The following is a 19,791-nucleotide window of genomic DNA, read 5'->3' as shown; positions in this document are numbered from 1 at the left end:
ACCAAGTTGTCAAAAGTGTTAGACGAGAACATTACCATTCTGTCCAGGGAAAGGAGAATGAAGAGTTTTAAAAAAGGTTCAGTAACCCTGCATGCAGACCCTCCTATGTCCTAACTGTTTCTGGGAGCAGTGTTGTGGAGAAAGCCTGTATTTAATGGGCTGACTAGTTGAGCCACTCAGACAGACATTGGCCCGATCCAAACAGCAGATCTCTCTTCAGGTACTCTGTGTCAGCTGTTTGCCGGATGGTGATCAGATGAAGAGCTCAGCAGATGACACAAGAAACAATGGTACAGTGTGAAAGAGGCCTCTCAATGATGGACCCTCTTTATCTATCCTGCCACATGATAATTGTACACCCAGCTACTCAAAGAGATGCCATATGTTTTCATGTTTATCAATCTAATAAAAGACTTTTTTTCAAACAAGACCAACTTGTGTTTTAGATTCATATGTAGACAAAGAGAACTGAGCCAAAAACTGATGCTTGTGTTTGTTCCTCTGTGCCTCATGCTGTTATCCATTCCATTAAATTCCCACAATAGTTGAGTATAAGCAGCAGACATCAGGTGAAGACAGTTTAAATGTAAAGGTACACAAGGGATGAGTGTGCAACATAATCAAGCCAAACAGGATATGGTTCCACCATTACTCACCTACTGTTTGTCCACAACTGATTTCAGACCCACTACAATGTTTCAGTTCAACTTATCATACACACAACATACACTTTTTAATGTGGAAGTGGATAAGCAGGTCTACTTGTTTGGGGTGTGTTGCTGACATCTCATGCAGATTATTGTGCAGGTTTAAAGATACTAAAACAGATTCAAACCTGTGAAAAGAATGGAGAAAAATAGAACCTAACATGAATAAAGTGTACTAACGGGTTTTTCCTAAATATAATGTGCAATAGAAGCACAGAGCTTATCTTATTCTACATCCCAATTTACACACATATAGTCCTCAACTTGTATATAAGATTAGAGTTATGATGGACAAGTGGGGGCAGACAGGAGGAGAAAGGAGACGAGGTGACAGGTATTTATCACACTGAGACATTCTTGCTTTAAAGCCAGCTTTTTAAACTGACATGACTTAAATTACATAACTTTATTATCGAATCATTGATTTGTTACAGCCTACTGCTGGAGTTTTTCTATCAGATAAGCAATAAACCTGTTTATGACAAAGTATATATTTACTACAATATGGAATTAATGTGCTACTCCCTTTTCAGATGTCACAGATGCTACAAAGCCAAAGGATACACTGATGGAGGAGAGGAGGACGCACAGATTAGACAAATGAGATGGGCCTCAAATGAGACTGGCACTCCCATAACCCCCACTGAAATTAGTTTTTTTTTACACGTAAACACACCTGTAAATTCACACACATTTATGAAAAATAAGCAAGTCAGCTATGCTGGTTATAACCTGACAGCAAGAACAGATGTTTGGAAAAGTACACAAACTGTAAATAGAATATTCTCTTTGAAAGTTACATTTTCTGGTCCAGAATTCATCATTAGGTCTTTAAAAAATGTACTATATTAACAGAAAAGGTCATTCATTTAATCATTTTCAACCTGTATGTACTTCATATTTATGTATGTCTATTTATATCTTTTTTTTTTTTCCCTATAATGTCACCTTCAGCAAACATGGTTCCTCCATTGGACACTACTGAAACACAAAAGTAACTGTAACTCTCATCATATCTAAAGGGATAATTCTGTTGATAGTAATCAAACTTTTTTCTGTATACAGTCCAAATTAATCTCTGTTAATATTTCCCGTTATTCTGACAGAACTGCTGCTACATCCTAACTGGTACCTGAAATATGAAGAGGAAGGGACACAGCAGAGGAGCCAACTCCTAAAATCACCTCCGCTGTAGTAATACTGTCTGAGGGAGCCCGGACTGAAAGGGTCCTGAGCCCTGACTGAAAGGGTCCTGAGCCCGGACTGAAAGGGTCCTGAGCCCGGACTGAAAGGGTCCTGAGCCCAAACTGAAAGGGTCCTGAGCCCGGACTGAAAGGGTCCTGAGCCCAGACTGAAAGGGTCCTGAGCCCAGACTGAAAGGGTCCTGAGCCCAGACTGAAAGGGTCCTGAGCCCAAACTGAAAGGGTCCTGAGCCCGGACTGAAAGGGTCCTGAGCCCAAACTGAAAGGGTCCTGAGCCCGGACTGAAAGGGTCCTGAGCCCGGACCGAAAGGGTCCTGAGCCCAAACTGAAAGGGTCCTGAGCCCGGACTGAAAGGGTCCTGAGCCCGGACTGAAAGGGTCCTGAGCCCGGACTGAAAGGGTCCTGAGCCCAGTACGCTCATCACGTCTAACTCATTTCCACTTTAAATGATAAAGAACTCTAATTACAAAGTACCATTTACAGCCTAAATATAACAATGATTTCAAACCAAGTGGGCATGCACTGAGACAAAAAGAGAGGAGAAAACGCGTTCTGATGGATTTCTATAAAATCTGCACTGACAGAGTGACTCACGATGTCTGCAAGGTTGGTGGACGATCCTGAGAGGTCGTCGAAGTCCGATTTGCAGATGTCTCGCTCCTCTATGACCAGGTCGATGGGCATTTTGCCTTTCAGGCAGCTGATGTAACGATGGCAGAAATTATCACAGAGCTCATGAACCTGCGGAACACAGTCTTTCATTTAGATTTTCCAGGTTTAAAATGAACGCCACAATAGCAAAGAGTTACTGTCAAACACAGAATGTTGAGCTGTCGAAGACACGGAAAAAAAGTCGGAATATTTACCTTCTGTAATTCCAGAAGATGAAATCTGAGGACTTGAATCGCTTGAACCATCTAAAAAAAAAGTTACATGATGGTTCTTTATTATTTAGCGGGAAAAGGTGTCAGAGTTGTTCACGGTTATAATAATAATAATAATAATAATAATAATAATAAAATAAATATTAAGAAATGTTTGATATTGGCCCTCTTTAGCGGGCAGCGAACACTCACCAGGTTATCCAGCTCCTGGTTGGAGGAAAATAAAGGTTTCTCAATGCGGATCTGAGGAAAGGCAGAAAATGAAAAACCAAGTTTTTAAAAAAATAGCCATTATTCCTCTAATTTATTTATTTATTTTTCATGTTTGAGCTATACAAAGAGTAAGTGGCTGTAGGGGATAAACTGGAGTTTTGATAACTCATCCCGCGTCAGATGATGTAGAAGTTTTTGTGGGAAATAATTCTGACTGTGGGGGTGATGACCATTACTGTTGCTCCATTTTCTCATTCCAGTATGAAGCCTAAACTACAATTGTGTCCGTACCTGTTTTGCAAATACGGCTATGTCTTCATTGAAAGAGTCGGAGGAGCAGACGTCCCCCCCTGCCAGCCCGGGCTCTCTGGGCGTGCAGGTCGCGAGCTCGCATTTCTCAAACACTAGTGCCAGCAGAGGGAATAAAGGATGGCTGCAACACGGGCAAAAACAGGCCTTTTCGTTTGTTGTAAAGAGCAAATAATCTGACTTTTTTCATACTAAATATCACATTTAGGCCCCTGTGACAAGTCATTCTTACTTTGTGCAGAACATTATTGATAACTGTTTCAATCATGATCAAATCTGCAGTGAGTTCAAACTAGCCCTGTTATTATTGCTGTAATTATTGCTGTTATTATTGCTGTAATTATTGCTGTAATTATTGGTGGTGTCCGCACCCGTAGATTTGATCCTTGTCTCTCTTCAGTGCGTCGTTACTGGCGCTGCCCATGCTGCCGGGCACGATCGTGTGCGTTGCATGGGCTCCATAGTGCTGCGATGGGTGAGTGGGAGGCCCGTGGTTCACGTGATGGACCTGAGGTAGCGGCCGGGTGGCGTGCGGCTCTCCATACATGGAGCTGGGGACTCCTATTCCGTCCATTGTGCCTCCGTAATGAGCCAGCTCATCGTACTGGGTTGAAGATGGAAAAATCCGAAAAGTTGTGATGAAAGGAAAAATTGAGGGAGAAAATGGTCTTGGTTAAGAAGTCGGGTCTAATGCCTGGCAAAGTTAAAGCTGTGCTTTTTGTTTCTGTGGCAGAAGTAATTATCATTGACACACATGTATATAAAAAACTTTTCAGAATGGAGTATCTGTAATGAACAGGGTGAATGCTGTGTGCAGCAGTTAATGACCAGTGAAAAACAGCTTGCTCCATCAGACTTACCCTTTGCGCCATCTCCGTGCAGTTTCTAAACGTCAATAGACAAGTTAGACGTTGGCGACTATCTCAACAGAATCGTTTAAAATCCAAGTGAGAATTATGATACTGTATCATGAAGCCACTTAAATGAGTGAACAAAATATAAAAAAAAAAGAAAGAAGAACGTTCCAAAACACGCGCTTACAGCTGGCAAACAGGCGTTCTGTGATTCCTCAACTAGAGCGTTTGATCATTTGTCAAATGTGTTAGTTTGATGTAATTCCCATCAACATCATGAAGTCACTGACAGTCCTCTGCTCTTAGTAGTGTCTCATGTCCAGCTCTCCCTTCACCGACAGCTCACTGCCCGAAGCTGGCTGTGGAGACACTTATGTGTAATCTGCAGGGCGCGCTGGAATGGGTGGGGGTGGGGGGTTACGCGTTGGGGACACCTATACTCTCAGTTGGATCACTCCAACTGAGCTGTTCGTTTTTGTCAAGCTCATTACAGATTAGGAAAATGTTCGTAGTTTAACTGTAATCACTGACTAAAAACAGAACATATGAAAGTGGACTTGTGTGATAAGTGAACCAGTTTGGCCCACTCACTTCATCTCAATAATAAATTAAAAACAGAAATGTCCTGTTGCCGAAATGGTTGTTGCTATTACCCCAAACACTCGCAGGGAATACCAAGCTATATACCACCAAAAGCACAAAGTTCCTTTTAGTCTTTATTTGTGATTCGGTACATATGGAGCTCATGGATGTTAAACAAGTCAACTAAAACAATAAGATGAAACTTTGACATGAGCGGCCAACATCTCTCCCACCCGGTCTGACACAATGCAGTAGGACTGACGTTGGCCTCCAGGCTCCGGTCACCCAGCCTTCATCACTCTTCCAGGTGCTCCAGTGGGGGTCTTGTGCGAAATTCTGTTCCCTCGTGAAAATGTGTTCCCCCTGTGTCGGGAGCGCGCTCTGCAGCCAGAGGCGGATCCGACCATTGTCGCGGCGCTTCTCATCGATTTCATCGATCATGTCAGGGTGGTAACTTTCAGTTTAATCGACAGTTCCTGTAAAAAAACTAAAAAAACTGTAAAATAAACTACAAATAAACTTACTCATGTGTGGGTTCTTCTGACACGGTTTTGTTGTTTTTTTGAATCGCAAAGAGAATCAGTCTTTTTCCATCTTTTGTCATGTTCACTTTAGCCTGACAGTCAGCCAGCAAACACTGTTTTTCCACACATTGTGTGTATTTATCATTTTTATTGATGATACAAAAGGATGGAAGCTAGCTGATAGCAGGACACGAAAAATGAGATAATAAGCTCTAGCATTTATATTAAATATGTTAAAATATTTCGCTATTATTCTGTGATGTATGAACACATACCTCTTCTATTTTCAAAGGACAAAAAAAAATGTTTTTAGAAACATCAAATGGGCACACAATGTTTCAGCCTGTAGCTCATACCTTGTAATGTTTTGTTACCTCATGGGCCGGGAGTAACTAATCATCTGGAGATTTAGGTCGTTCAGTTACACCATCACACACAAATATCCTTGAGAATTTGAAAACTTTTGCTCTTTATTTGCTCTTTAAGTTATCAGGGGGGAAGCAAATATTTCAGCTGTCTGAAATAATCTGTTCCCCCTCCATAAAATTTTAAATAATTCATTTACCAGGAAGTCCTTAAATGTGTTTGTTCCTCTCATCATGTACAACAAATCCTGTGAATTTGAAAATATTTACACTTTATTTGCCAAAGTTACATTGTAGAAAAAGTTCAGTTAATATTGACATAGTATTATATCAATATATAACTATTATTATTATTATTGATAATATATATTAATATATTAAAATTAAAAAAAATTAAAATTAGCATTTGTTGATTTTTATAAAATAAATCTCCTGTTTAAATGTTGACATGTTAATTTACAAGTATTTTCCCAGAAATTGAAAATGTCACAGAGTACCTTAATATAGCAACATATATGATTATTATTATTATTATTATGATGATTATTATTAATTAATTGAATTCCAATTGGCTTGAATTGGACTTACTATCTAAGTGCCTTGAGATGACATTTGTTGTATTTGGCGCTATATAAATAAAAATGAATTGAATTGAATATGCTGCTTTCTGGAAAGTCAAAAAATCCTGTGGTGTTATTCCCTCAATCAATTGTAAAAAATATGTAAGGCCGCTAAGTATTGGTCATAACTTGCTGCTATGTCCCATGTATAATCTTTAATCAAGTCGACACCTGTCAAAAATATGGAGAGTATTGAATATGACACGCTCCTTAACCCCTTAACAGGCGAGCAATTTTTGCCTGTAATTCCTAAAAAAAAGCATTCCCAAAACAATAGATGCCATCTCAACGAGGTTTTATTGCCCTGGAATGTCTGTTGACATCAAGAAATGGGTATCTTAGATAAGCACCATGAACAAAATAAACAATTTTCTTACCAATATTAAAATATAGTTGTCCGATAATATGTACTTTACATGTGTTAAATTCTTTTTGATTTTGTCTTTAAATAACTTTCCAGGTCTCTGATTGCTCATCCTGTCAGGCCAGTGCCCAAGCCCTGAAACAACCATCAGAGTGCACTCCCATACAGGTAAACTCATTGAAAGTAAACAGAAGCCCTTTTAGTGAGACTACATGGTTGTGTGTTGGTAAGCACAGTGGCCTCAACATACAAGGATGTTTGGTATTAAGGTATTTTCTGTGTGGGGTTTGCATGTCCTACCTATGGGTCTACTCATGATAGGTTTGGTTAACTCTTGACTCTAAATTGCCCCTCTCAGCGAGTATCAGTTGTTGGTTGTCCTGTTTTCTCTGTGTGTTCTCATTAGGTGTATAGATCTGGAACGAGTTGATATAGAAAATGGATGAATGGATTTTTATATATTCAAAAGATTCACACTGTATCGAAAAGCTATAATTTTTGCTAACAAAACAGTGCTTTCAAATACATGCCCCTATTTATTTTTTTATTTTTTAATTAATCAATTTATTGTTTCTTTCATTTAAGGTTTCCCATCCTTTTGAATTTAGTTGGAATGGACCTCATCGGAAAACTGTCTGAAACAAAATCTGGACACCAGTACAGTACAGTATCCTAACTGTCCTCCTATCAACCTAAAACCGGACCTGACATGGCCCGGCGACATTCAACGGGTCGCCCACGACAACAACAACAACGGATACAGAGGCCGCAGGTCATGGAGGAGGCCTCGAGGGAAACGAGCCGGCGTTAGGAACAGACTGAGACGCAGAGCACACCATTCGCCTCTGCCCAGCATTCTCCTCGCCAATGTCCAGTCACCGGAAAACAAGCTCGATGAACTCAGGGCCAGAATAAAGTTTCAGAGGGATATGGGTCATTCTACAAAAACATCCACTTTTGACATGTGGCAATACATGAAAATAAATGTCTTTTTCTAGGCTTTAAAATTATACTACATTATTACTGTACTAATTGGCTACAAGAACAGGCATAAGGTACACCTAAATTGCTTTTTGCCTTTTTTGTACATTTATTTGAAGATTTCATGTACCGTGTATTTGTCACTGGTGTTACCTGACCTCATTTTGAATAAAAACAACTTTTATTAAATATTATTTCTCAACTTCTGTTGCACATACAATCACAGTAACTGTACAATAATGATGAGGCTAATTATCAAGAGATAATTACTATTATTATTTTTAAATGTTTGTTACAACTGTGTTTGAATGACATTTCTTCCATTTTGTAACCGTGTATTTACTTTAAAAATGAAAATGTTATTGAAAACAGTTAAGATGAAGTAAAAATGAAATGTTGTAAATGTGAACTCTTGAGTACAGGAAATTTGAACTAATTCAAAATCCCTACCATGACAATTTTGACATGTTTTAATATGATTTTCCCAAAAGTGCACACGGTGACACCAGTGACATAATGAGACACCAGTGACATCCATAAGACATCCATGGTGTCTTTAACACTAATGAGGCATTTTCTCTGAGAAATTACTTGCAAAATGTGTTATTTATGTTTTCAGAATGCGTTATTTATGTTGTTCTATGGAACTGATGTTTTAATTTCAATCTGTAAACATATGTAAATACGATGTAAATACTCTGGGTCACCCCTACCTAGTGAGGACTATTTTGCTTGTGCTCAGAGGCATTAAGGGTCATCAGCCAATGTATTAGCTTTATGCTCTAAGGTGTTCATGCTCTAGTCAGGTGTTTGTGGGGGGAACATAAAGAGACATTTGATATTGGTGTTTTGTAAATTTGAAGAAGGCCCGACGGCCAGAACGTCACTTCAAATAAAACATGGAGCAGAGTGCGCGGCATCTTCTTTATTTTCTTTGATATCATGGAACGATAAAAACAGTAAAAACTTCAGTATAAAGTAGTATAAAGTATAAAACTTCAGTAAACTTCAATATTAGGCCTATATGCAACAGTTAATAACTTTCAATAACAACTTTCAGTTGCAACACGTGAGACAAACGTTCAACAAACAAACTTGTGTGAACTGATAATAACAATATGACGATAAATTCATTTTACTGTAGCTGCTCCTTGATGAACTCCCACATCTTTTTGTCAATTTGAACCGAGCGCCGATTCAGTGCCTGGGGTTCCGTAATAAGGCATATGAACTGACCATCCTCGTACCAGGTCACGTCATCCCTGGGGCTCGGCCAGTAAAACTTATTAATGCCGTTGGCGTGCATGCATTTTACTTGCACACTTCCTTCCTCCACCTGAAGAATGATGCCAGGATAAGGGGTGTTATCGTACTGGACAACACACCACTGACCACAGTGGTGAGGTTCAATGACAGTGGGCCTGAACTGATTGCTGGGATGACCAATTGCTTCCGGTACAAGGACAACTTCCTGCAACGAGTAGCATGGGCAATCAAACACACCATCAGCAGCCCGACAGAAACAGCTGATGTCTCTGTATTTCATCCGTCCTGGTGAGACGCTGATTACTTGATGCATCCTCATGGTGCCTTTGATGGTAGACACAGGCTTTAAGGTGCTCTCCTTCTTTTCAACCTCCTCCTCTTTCACATAATACAGCTTCACCTTGCTGACATCGTTAAGGAGCTGAAAAAATGTGTGAGCATCTGGGATGTCTTTCCCTTGACGGACAAGTGTGTCTGCTTTTCTCTTGAGTGCAGCCCCCACTCCGTCTGGTGCACCCTTGCCATGGCTGGCTTCAAAGAAGCTCCATGTAACTGTAGAGAATCCTCTCTGGTGTGGCTCAGTAGAGAGCATGTAAAAGTTAGAGCGATTTTTGTACTGCGTGGCAGGCCCGTCGCTGAACAAATGAAGACGCTTGACACTACTGTGGTTTGTTGCCAGAAACTGAAGGATGGTATCCAAATGAGCCCATATAGCAGGTGGGTCATGCCTACTGCTGGGGGACACTGTGCAGAAAGGCATGGGGTCTTGGTCTGCTAGATAGAGCACTCCAGTGTGCAGGGTCACCTGCTGATGTGACCCCCCAAAGTGGACAGATTGAATTTCATTTGAGTATTTGCAAGAATAGTTCTCGCTGAAATCAATGTGGATGAGGGAGTCTTCGGCCGTAAGGCTTTCTCTGACATTTTTGTAGGCGCTGAATTGCCAGCGGATGTTAAAAATGTGTTTCCTGAAGTTAAAGAGCCTTTCTTGGAATTGTGTCACAAGCTCATCCTCTCGTAGTAGGACATCTTTTTTGACAGTGATTGTACTTTGGCGTGTCTCTTCACCTTGAGTGATGTTCACCTTCTCATGGCACCACTGGTTCAGAGTCACCTCCCTATTTGAAAACTGGCTGAAGGGGTAGGCAGATAATTTGCACTCTGAGCAATCACCATAAGCACATGCCTTGGAACTGTTACAGACAGTGCTGTCAGACATTTCGTCTATGTTTTTGGAGTTTGAAATGCCAAGCCTGAATAACTTGTCTGCCATGAATTGCAAGTTTTCATGCGTCTTACATTGGCACGTTTCTCTGTCTCGGTCAGAAGGGGCAACGACCCAAAATGGTCGCTGACGGCAGAAAAAAGCATAAGATATCTGCTGGTGCTCTGACATATTTTTTGTGGAGGTTGAGCATTGAATCTGTCAGAAGCCTCCTCTGTCGTTTAACCTTCTGAAGAGTTATGGTGTTCTTCCTCCCAGTGGTCAGCCTACTGACATCGTCACGCAGAAAAAACCCTCGGATGGATTTCACCCTCTCATTTTGTTGCCGATTTCCAGGGATGCTTTTTGTTTTCTTTAAGATTCGGGACTCACAAGTAATTGCTTTCTTTAGAGCTGTTTTGCATCTATATTTCTTGATGACTTTTTCTGTCAACAACTGTGCCAAGCTTTGTTTGGACTTCGTATTCTTCAAACTTTTGTACTTGCATTTTAATGCACCCAAAAATGCAAAATGGGATGTCAGGGCCTTTCTGACTTTGGTGTTAACTCGCTGACCATGAAGAACATTTTGGGTGCGAAGTTCTGGGCTTTCCAGGCTGGCATTCTTCTGTCGACTGCAACGCTTTTTAACCCTTTCATATTTTCTTTTCCAGCAGGAGATTTCAAGTTTCAGCTGTTCCGTTTCTCTCCTTTTTCTTTGTGCCTCTCTCCTGCGGACTCTCCTGCTGTGTTGTAGTTGTCTGTAAAACCAAAAATATGACATTTAGAAAACCTCTCTCTCTCTCTCTCTCTCTCTCTCTCTCTCTCTCTCTCTCTCTCTCTCTCTCTCTCTCTCTCTCTCTCTCTCTCTCTCTCTCTCTCTCTCTCTCTCTCTCTCTCTCTCTCTCTCTCTCTCTCTCTCTCTCTCTCTCTCTCATGAATCTGGTAGGAATATGGAAAATGGTGTGTGTGTGTGTGTGTGTGTGGTGCAGACCCGGCGGCAGAGACAAGCTATTGGACGGGCATTTAAATGAGTAGGGGGGCCCCCCTAGCGGGGGGTCTGGGGGTCCTCCCCCAGAAAATTTGGTATTTCTTAGATGCAATTTTCTGCATTTTAACCGAATTGTGGGCCCCATTTCAGCCCAATAAGGAACTGTCCTTTTGTTACTAAATACGTGACGATTCCATTATTTCAAGGGACGGTTGGCAACTCGTTTAGGCAGCCCTGGCAAACACATCACGCTTCCTTTAAAGTAGGCATTCGGAGACATCTCGAATAGCCTGCACAGTTTAATCCACTCTGTATAATCATCGGTGCATAAATTGAACGCAAAGCCCAGATCACGTTTGCCCCTTTCTAGTCGCCATTAATACTAATACACACAACGAGCAAAGAGGAGCGCAACAACAACAGCAACGCCCACGCACGGCCACAGTGAATTCAGACTGGCGTTGAGCCGACATCAGAACGCATTTTAACATGTAGTTCTGGGTCGGACTGGGAATAAAAAAATAATAATAAATCCCCCCCCCCCCCAGTATTAATTAGTATCTCCAATCTAATTAAATAAAAATAAAAAACGAGCACAGACCGCTCAGTCAATGGCATGTACCCATAGAAAAAATACACACACAAAACACAACCTGACTATCGGCTGCTAACAACCATGATCAGTAACCTACACAAACCCAGACACATAATGGCTCGGCGGCCAGCAATCGGATAAACCAATGAAGTGAATCAATCCTGTGAAAGAATGAAAACAAGTTAATGAAACCTGCACTCACCCATTATGAAGTTAACTCTGCCAGCCCCATACTCTTGCCCCTGCTCAGCCAACTCCTTGACGTCGGGTATGGTTGGTAACGTTACGGCGGCTAGCATTAGCAACGAGGCTGCTAGGCATGCTAAATCGGTAAGCATTAGGCTACTGAAGAAAGCTAGTCTTTTTAGTTACATTATATTATCATCTTTCTTCCCGGCTATAACCTTTGTTTACGGCCACTGGCCCTAACCTGACGCCCTAGCTGTCAAATCACCGGAAGTTTTCACCGGAAGTACTGGCGCACACACAAAAGCTCTCTCCAGACGTATCTTTCTTTCATTCCGCCCAGATGAAATTTAATGCCACTCTTCGAAAATCAGAGAAATTTAAGACATTTTAAGACCTTAAAAAACGTATTTTTTATTTAAGACTTTTAGATCGTGTCCCCTCATGCACTGCAGTGTTTGAGGCAATCTCCGGTCAAACGTCAAAGTGAACCCAGGGGGGGGCAATGCCCGCGAGTGCCCCCCCGTGGCGCCGGTGCTCGTGTGGTGGTGGGGGGTTATTGTGTACTTGTGTACTGTTTTTGCTCTTTGTGTGTGTGTGTGGTGTTGTATTGAACAACTATTTGGATATTAGTCTCCCTTTTGCAGTTCAATTTCTACCTTGACCTGTCGCGGGGTGGTGTGTCAGGTGTTGATGGAGGGGTCAATGCTTCTGCGCTGTTCTGTCCATCTGTTCCGGTCCTTGATCTTTCCCTGCACCTTTGCTCGCGAATCCTCCATTCCTTACGCTGCTCTTTCTTACCCCTTTCAGTTAGCTCAATGATTCTCTTCCTCTTGCCTTTCTCAATGTCTCTGACATAGCTGTCTTTCTTTTTTTGGAGGTATTCCTGCCTGCGTTGAGGGTCAGCATCCCTACGCTCTCTGTACCGCCTCTGCTTCTCAGCTGCACTCAGCTTAGCCATAACTGTCCAAAGCAGGATTAACAGTGACATCAAATGTTATTAACTTAAAATCTATACATTATAATATGCAAATCAACAAAAAAAAAGCTTTGAATAAAGACTATCTGCACATTGGCATCATAGTCACTGGAGTTACCCATCAGGATGGTAACACCAGTGACGGTAACACCAGTGACAACTGTCATAAAAAATCTATTTTACAAGATGGCTGCCACAGGGAATCAGACCACATGTTGACAGTGATTAACTGCTCACTGAATTGTATATAATTTAATCCATTTTTATTCTTCTATGTTCATTTTCCAAAGATTAAAGTAGGGCATACCAGTGACTTGCACTGAAGCTTCGGAGGAAATATTAGGGTAGATGATAAAATTGATAAAAAATGAAAAATGGCATTGAACTTACCATGTGTCTGTCTTCATTGATCTTCAGAGAGGAAGCAAAGTAACTTCCTGTAAAGTCCTCAGCATGGATTTGTATGTCAAAATAATAGTCTTTTGTCATACGGTAACTCCAGTGACATGAATCCAGGGGACGTACACATTTATTATGTATTTTTTAATATTTTATTATATTTATTTGCAATATTGTGTTTTTTAATCATTTGTGTGGTATATTGGACCTTTATGGACACACAACTGCAGTTGAGTTGATAAAGTATATATTTTCCATTAAAAAATAAAGCCCTTAGTTTTCCTGCATGACAGTGGGGACGGGCATTTTTGGGCATACTTGGAAAAACACTAAAATGGTTGAAAAGAAAAACTGACTCATAAGTGGTTCAAAAAGGTATAATTGTTCAAATATCATATTGTTTTGTCTTAAAATGTAAAAAAAAAAAAACTAAATTTGAGGGGTTTCTGTAGAATGACCCATATACAGGACTGTAACGTCATCTGCCTCACCATCTGATCCCGGACCATGCCGTTCAACCAGCGGAGTTCTTCACAGAGTGAGTCTGGTGTGTGTTTAATGGTGAACAACAACTGATTGACAACAGGGAGTTGTTGTACCTGCCCCGTGAGTTTACCTCGGTCATCATCAGCGCCGTTTACATCCCACCTCAGGCGAACACGGACACTGCCCTCACCGAGCTACATGAGGCTATCTCCACCTATCAGGCTAACCAGCCCGGTGCGGTGCAGCCCTCATCGTGGCCGGGGACTTTAACAGTGCCAACCTGAGGAAGGTGATACCGGAGTTTAAACAGCACATCAACTGTCCCACCAGAGGAGAGAGGACTCTGGACCACTGTTACTCTCCTTTCAAGGATGGTTACAAGGCCAAGTCTCAGCCTCCATTTGGTCTTTCGGACCACAGTGCTGTCTTCCTCATGCCGAAATATAAACACCGGCTGAAGCAGGAGTCTCCTGCAGTCAGAGAAGTGACACTGTGGACTGATCAGTCAGAAGCTGCTCTGAGGGGTGCACTGGATTCAGCGGACTGGGAGATGTTCCAGCGCAGTTCGGGCGGTGACATCAACGAATTCACAGAAGCAGTTGTGGGATTTATTGGGAAAATGGTGGAAGACACAACACCAATAGCCACCATCAGAACTTTTCCAAATCAGAAGCCGTGGGTGGATAAAACCGTCCACGACGCACTGAGGGCCCGCACTGCTGCCTATAACTCTGGACTCCAGAGTTATAGTCTGGACTCGTCTCTGGAAACATGACGCCATACAGGGCAGCCAGCTAAGCTGTCCGGAGAACGGTGAACGAGGCTAAACGCCGCTACGCTGCTCTGCAGATGGAGGGGAGCAACTCCAGGGCGCTGTGGCAAGGACTACGTACTATCACGGACTACAGAGCAACACACCCAACCGCAATGAGAGCCGACGCTTCGCTGGCTGATGAGCTCAACAACTTCTTCGCACGCTTCGAGTCGGACAGCAGGCAAGCAGCTGCACCCCCAGCCGGAGGAGAGGAGGCGCTCACTGTGACGGAGCTGGAGATGAGGAGGATGTTTAGAAGTGTTGAACACCAGGACGGCAGCGGGGCCCGACGGCATCAGCGGTCGAGTCCTCAAAGCCTGCGCTGAACAGCTTGCTCCGGTGTTTACAACAATATTCAACCTCTCCCTCTCACAGTGTGTGATTCCCACCTGCTTTAAGAAGTCTGTTGTGGTCCCTGTCCCAAAGACAACCAAGCCCAGTAACCCCAGTGACTATCGCCCCATAGCCCTCACATCTGTGCTGATGAAATGTTTTTTGAGAAACTGGTCAAAACATTCATCAGCTCCTCTCTGCCCCCCACCCTGGACCCTCTTCAGTTTGCATACCGCTCAGACAGATCTACCGACGACGCCATAACCTTCATGCTGCACAAGACACTCTCCCACGTGGACCCTAGGATGGGGAACTATGTGAGAGTGTTTGTGGACTACAGCTCAGCATCTAACACCATAGTCCCCTCCAGGCTGCTCACTAAGCTGGGTGATCTTGGACTGAACTCCTCTCTGTGTAGGTGGGACAACGGCAGACAACAGGTGGTACGCGTGGGTTCCCATAATTCATCCCCCCTCACACTCAACACTGGATCCCCTCAAAGCTGCGTGCTGAGTCCCCTGCTGTACTCCCTGTACACACATGACTGTGTGTCCACATCAGACAGCAATGTCATCATCAAGTTTGCTGACCACACAGCCATCGTGGGGTTGTTCTCCCATAATAAGGAGGAGGCCTACAGGAAGGAGGTTATCCATCTGGAGAGCTGGTGCCGGGAGAATAACCTCCTGCTGAACGCCAGCAAAACTAAGGAGCTGATTGTGGACTACAGGAAGAAGCAGCTCCTGCAAGGCAAGGCAAGGCAAGGCAAGGCAAGGCATCTTTATTTATATAGCGCATTTCATACCACAGGCAATTCAATGTGCTTTACATAAAGACAAGGCATTTAAAAGAACAGCATAAAGCAGCAATTTAAAGAGAAAAAAATAGAATAAAAATTAAAACACAGTTAAAAGCAATCAAAGAAGAGGGGAAAAAGAAAGATATAAACTCAACCATACGCACACGGAAAGAGAAATGTTTTTAACCTGGATTTAAAAGTGCTTACAGTTGTGGCTGATTTCAGTTCTGCTGGTAGTTTGTTCCAGTTGTGTGCAGCATAACGGCTAAAAGCTGCTTCACCGTGTCTAGTCTGAACTCTGGGCTCCACTATCTGACCTGAGTCAGCAGATCTCAGAGCTCTGCTGGGTTTATACTCTGCTAGCATGTCATTCATGTATTCTGGACCTAAACCATTCTGTGATTTGTAGACAAGTAGCAGAACTTTAAAATCTATTCTGTATCTGACCGGGAGCCAATGTAAAGACTTGAGAACTGGGGTGATGTGATCTGATCTCTTAGTTCTGGTTAAAACTCGGGCTGCAGCGTTCTGTAGTCCACAATCAGGAGCTGCTTTCACTGCTTTCCACTCTGCATCGACGGTCTGAGGTGGAGAGCGTGGACAGCTTAAAATACCTGGGTGTGCCCATCACACAGGACCTGTCCTGGTCACTGCACGCTAACAGGACTGTTAAAAAGGCCAGGCAGCATCTGTTCCACCTCAGACGCCTCAGAGACTTCAGGCTCCCCCTCAAGGTGCTCAGGAACTTTTACACCTGCACCACTGAGAGCATCTTGAGTGGGAGCATCACCACATGGATGGGCAGCTGCAAAAAACAGGACCTCTTGGCCCTTAGGAAAGTAGTCCGCTCAGCTGAGCGGACTATCAGAACAACCCTACCTGACCTGCAACACATTTATGTTAAACGATGCAGGTCGAGAGCTGAGAAGATCTATTTATTCTTATTTTACATTCTTTATTAATTTTTATTCATATTTCATATTTAATTTTAATTATCTTTTTTTGGTAGCAGGACAAGGAAGAATTTCACTGCACATTGAACTGTGTATGATTGTGTATGTGACAAATAAAACTATCTTGAATCTTGAAAAAGTGGCCACAGGCTTACTCATTTAAGCAAATCCACCCCAGAAGTTACTGAGTACTTTATAAAGTTTGTGCATCAGTTTGAAGCCCCAAAAAGAATTTTGACTGACCAAGGCAGAGAATTTGTCTGTGAATTCTGTAAGCATTTTTTTTTTAATCTGTTAAATAAATTCAACACATTGAATATCCTCCTTTAGACTATATGGTTTGATGTGTTGTTTAAATATGCAGTCTATTTTCTCAGATATTTTTTTAAAATGGCAGATAAACAAAGAAGTGTGCAAACTCTTAAACATAAAAAGAAGTCTGTGCTCTCCTTATCATCCACAAACTAATGGGTTGGTGGAGAAAATGAATGGTTCAAAGGTGAGTACTATCTTCAACACACATTTTCGGAAGAAAGACCACAAGACAAGAAGCATATCTGCCAAATTTCTTATAGAATAAAGTAAATTTCAAGAAATTATGTCCATCTGTGACATATTATACCTTTCCTGTATCTCAGAGCTCTGAGTAAAGTTGTGCATGGCCATCCAAATACCTGGGATGAGTACCTGGATGCTGTCATGTTTGGGCTTCGAAATAAGAAACAAATAACTACGCAGCATTCCCGCTATTTTTTGATGTTTGGAAGAGAGGCACGGTATCCTTCCGAAGTTCCTGAACACTACTTGGTATAGTTATGGTCAATCTTTCCATTTCATGTTATTGTATTTATGTCAAGAATTCTAATTTTCCATTACCACTTCTTTACATAGGTACCGTTAGTGTTTTTATAATTTTTTTGTTTTATTTTGTTCTCTTGCCTTGTGAGGAATATTTGGTATTTGCTTTAACTGTGGTCATGAAGGTCACGTAAAGCATCTACTTTCAGTGTATCCTTCACAAATGTGACATTGACTTTAATCTGAGAGGGGTTTCAGAATATTTCTATAAGTTTGAAAAGTAGATGAACCCTTTCAAGAGACATTGTCAGTTCTCACTCACAAAATATGGTTTGATATCTGTCTATGGTATAGCATTAATACAATTATGGTATATGGTATACTCACTAAGTGACAAATTTGTACTGACACTTGAAATATTAATTTTGTGTTGAAAGATTGACAATGCTGTGGAGGACATTGTTGCAGTGGAGGAGTTGTCAGAGGACATCAAGATACAAGAAAGCCTTAGGAACATTGTTAGAGACAATGTTTAAAAAAAAACAGGATAAAATGAAGGGCAGAACAAACCACAATAACATTGCACTTAAAGGGATACAAGGTAGTTTAGCGGCAGTATAGCGATCTCTATTGGTCAAACTGAAATTCTACACTGTCGTAAAAATGCCCACCTGTACACACCCACTAACTAAACATCGTGGCGAATGCTGCCGTTCGTTGTGTTATTTAGTCAGTGCAGTTAGGTCATCTGATTCACAAGTGTAGACTGTCCACGTAAGATACTATAATCAGAGATTTTCTGAAGAGAGAACTCAAGATAATATGCTATAATCCTGTTGCTGGAGGAAGTGGCCGGGGACAGGGACGTCTGGGTTTCTCTGCTCAGGCTGCTGCCCCCGCGACCCGATCCCCGGACAAGCGAAAGATGATGGATGTATGGATGGACTGTTGCTGATCTTGAATGGGATTCTTCCCTCATCATGGTGTATTCGTGGAGTGATTCCTTTGTATTAGCAGACACTTACAAAAGTTACATCTTAGACAGATGCGCGCAGGCACTACCAACATACACGCTGCAATAAACGCAGACTAGCTCTACACTATTCCGATTACAAGCACAAATTAATCCATTTTCATTTGTAGATAACAATTCTTGTTCGGATCAAAACGCTATTCTTATTCTAACCAGGTCAGTCCGTGTATTTCTGAAGCTAGGCTACGTCTCGAACTCAGGAGGAATTAGAGCACCATCATCACCTGTCTCTTTACGATCTAAAACGCAGATCACTATGGTAGATGAACAAGATCACGCTTGGAGAAATTTCACAAAGATGCACTGTAAAAAATGTTGAGTGTTATTTACTTGGGAAAACCTAGGAAAGTTTTTGCACTTAGAAATTGTAAGTAAATTCTACAAGGGCGATCATCAAGTAAATTTTACTTGCAGATACAAGTTTCTTTTACTAGCAAACCTCAGGTAATTTACTGATGATTATTAATATGGTAATTGAATTTTACGCTCTCCTTCTTTGTAAGTTTTACTTAAGACTCCGACTACTTCAAACTGAAAAATCTCACCTAAAATCAATGGCTTTTCAAAGTAATTTTTAAATACTTTTTCTAACTTTTATTTATGGACTATATTTAAGTAAAATTTACACAACATTTTACACATTTTGTCTGCAGTTTAAATTGCCTAAATTTGTCCTTAATGTTTTTGTTTATAGAAACAATGAATTAAAAAAAACAAGGCAACTGTTTAACACCTTTATTTTTCACAAGTGAAACAAGGTACAGTTCACACTAAAATGAAATTTTCGTTATTATTTACTTTGTTAACATGATGTTCTCATTGAGTGAGTAATTGAGTGAGAGGGAAGAAAAAGAGTGTATTTTGAGAGAGAGAGAGAGAGAGAGAGAGAGAGAGAGAGAGAGAGAGAGAGAGAGAGAGAGAGAGAGAGAGAGAGAGAGGTGGAGACAGTTACTGTATTTGTGACCAACAGCAGTTGTAACAAATCGCCGGACAGCATAAAAGAACAGGCCCATTAGTATTCTCAACAATGATGGAAGATCGTTTCAAGTTGCTTTTAGTAGCTGCGTGTAAGCCTGTGTGCCGTGGTTACACACGTGCACTGTGAATCAGGTCCTGCATGGTAGCTTGTCCCTTAGAATCCATGCTATCATTTCAGTCTTAAAGACAGGGGTGGGTTTACTTTGGATACTTTTTTTTTCATCCAATTTTAAATTCTCAATGTGATTTTCATGAAGGGATGGTGGAAAGGTTTGTATGTTTTTTTTCTTTTCTTTTATGTCCTCTTCGGTAAACCCTCCACACTTTGAAGTATATATATATCGCAACAACGTCAATTTTCTTTCATAAGAG

General features: G+C 41.5%; 1 protein-coding gene across 1 annotated transcript in view; it reads right to left on the bottom strand.

The window, feature by feature from the left end:
- Nucleotides 1-4,238, bottom strand: part of meis2b (Meis homeobox 2b) — a 56,805-nt gene extending 52,567 nt beyond the window's left edge. The window contains exons 1-7 of the mRNA XM_075458655.1: nt 4,176-4,238; nt 3,824-3,919; nt 3,687-3,781; nt 3,298-3,439; nt 2,986-3,036; nt 2,776-2,826; nt 2,504-2,650 (exon numbers count right to left, since the gene is read on the bottom strand). Coding sequence (XP_075314770.1) covers nt 2,504-2,650; nt 2,776-2,826; nt 2,986-3,036; nt 3,298-3,439; nt 3,687-3,781; nt 3,824-3,919; nt 4,176-4,187 — 594 coding nt within the window. The 5' untranslated portion in view covers nt 4,188-4,238. The remainder of the gene's footprint in view (nt 1-2,503; nt 2,651-2,775; nt 2,827-2,985; nt 3,037-3,297; nt 3,440-3,686; nt 3,782-3,823; nt 3,920-4,175) is intronic.
- Between the last annotated feature and the right edge of the window lie 15,553 nt (nt 4,239-19,791).

This window comes from Odontesthes bonariensis, chromosome 24, assembly GCF_027942865.1.
Source record: "Odontesthes bonariensis isolate fOdoBon6 chromosome 24, fOdoBon6.hap1, whole genome shotgun sequence".
NCBI classification, from domain to species: Eukaryota; Metazoa; Chordata; class Actinopteri; order Atheriniformes; family Atherinopsidae; genus Odontesthes; species Odontesthes bonariensis.
Note: the sequence above shows the minus strand (reverse complement) of the source record. Positions and strands in the feature narration are given on the sequence as shown.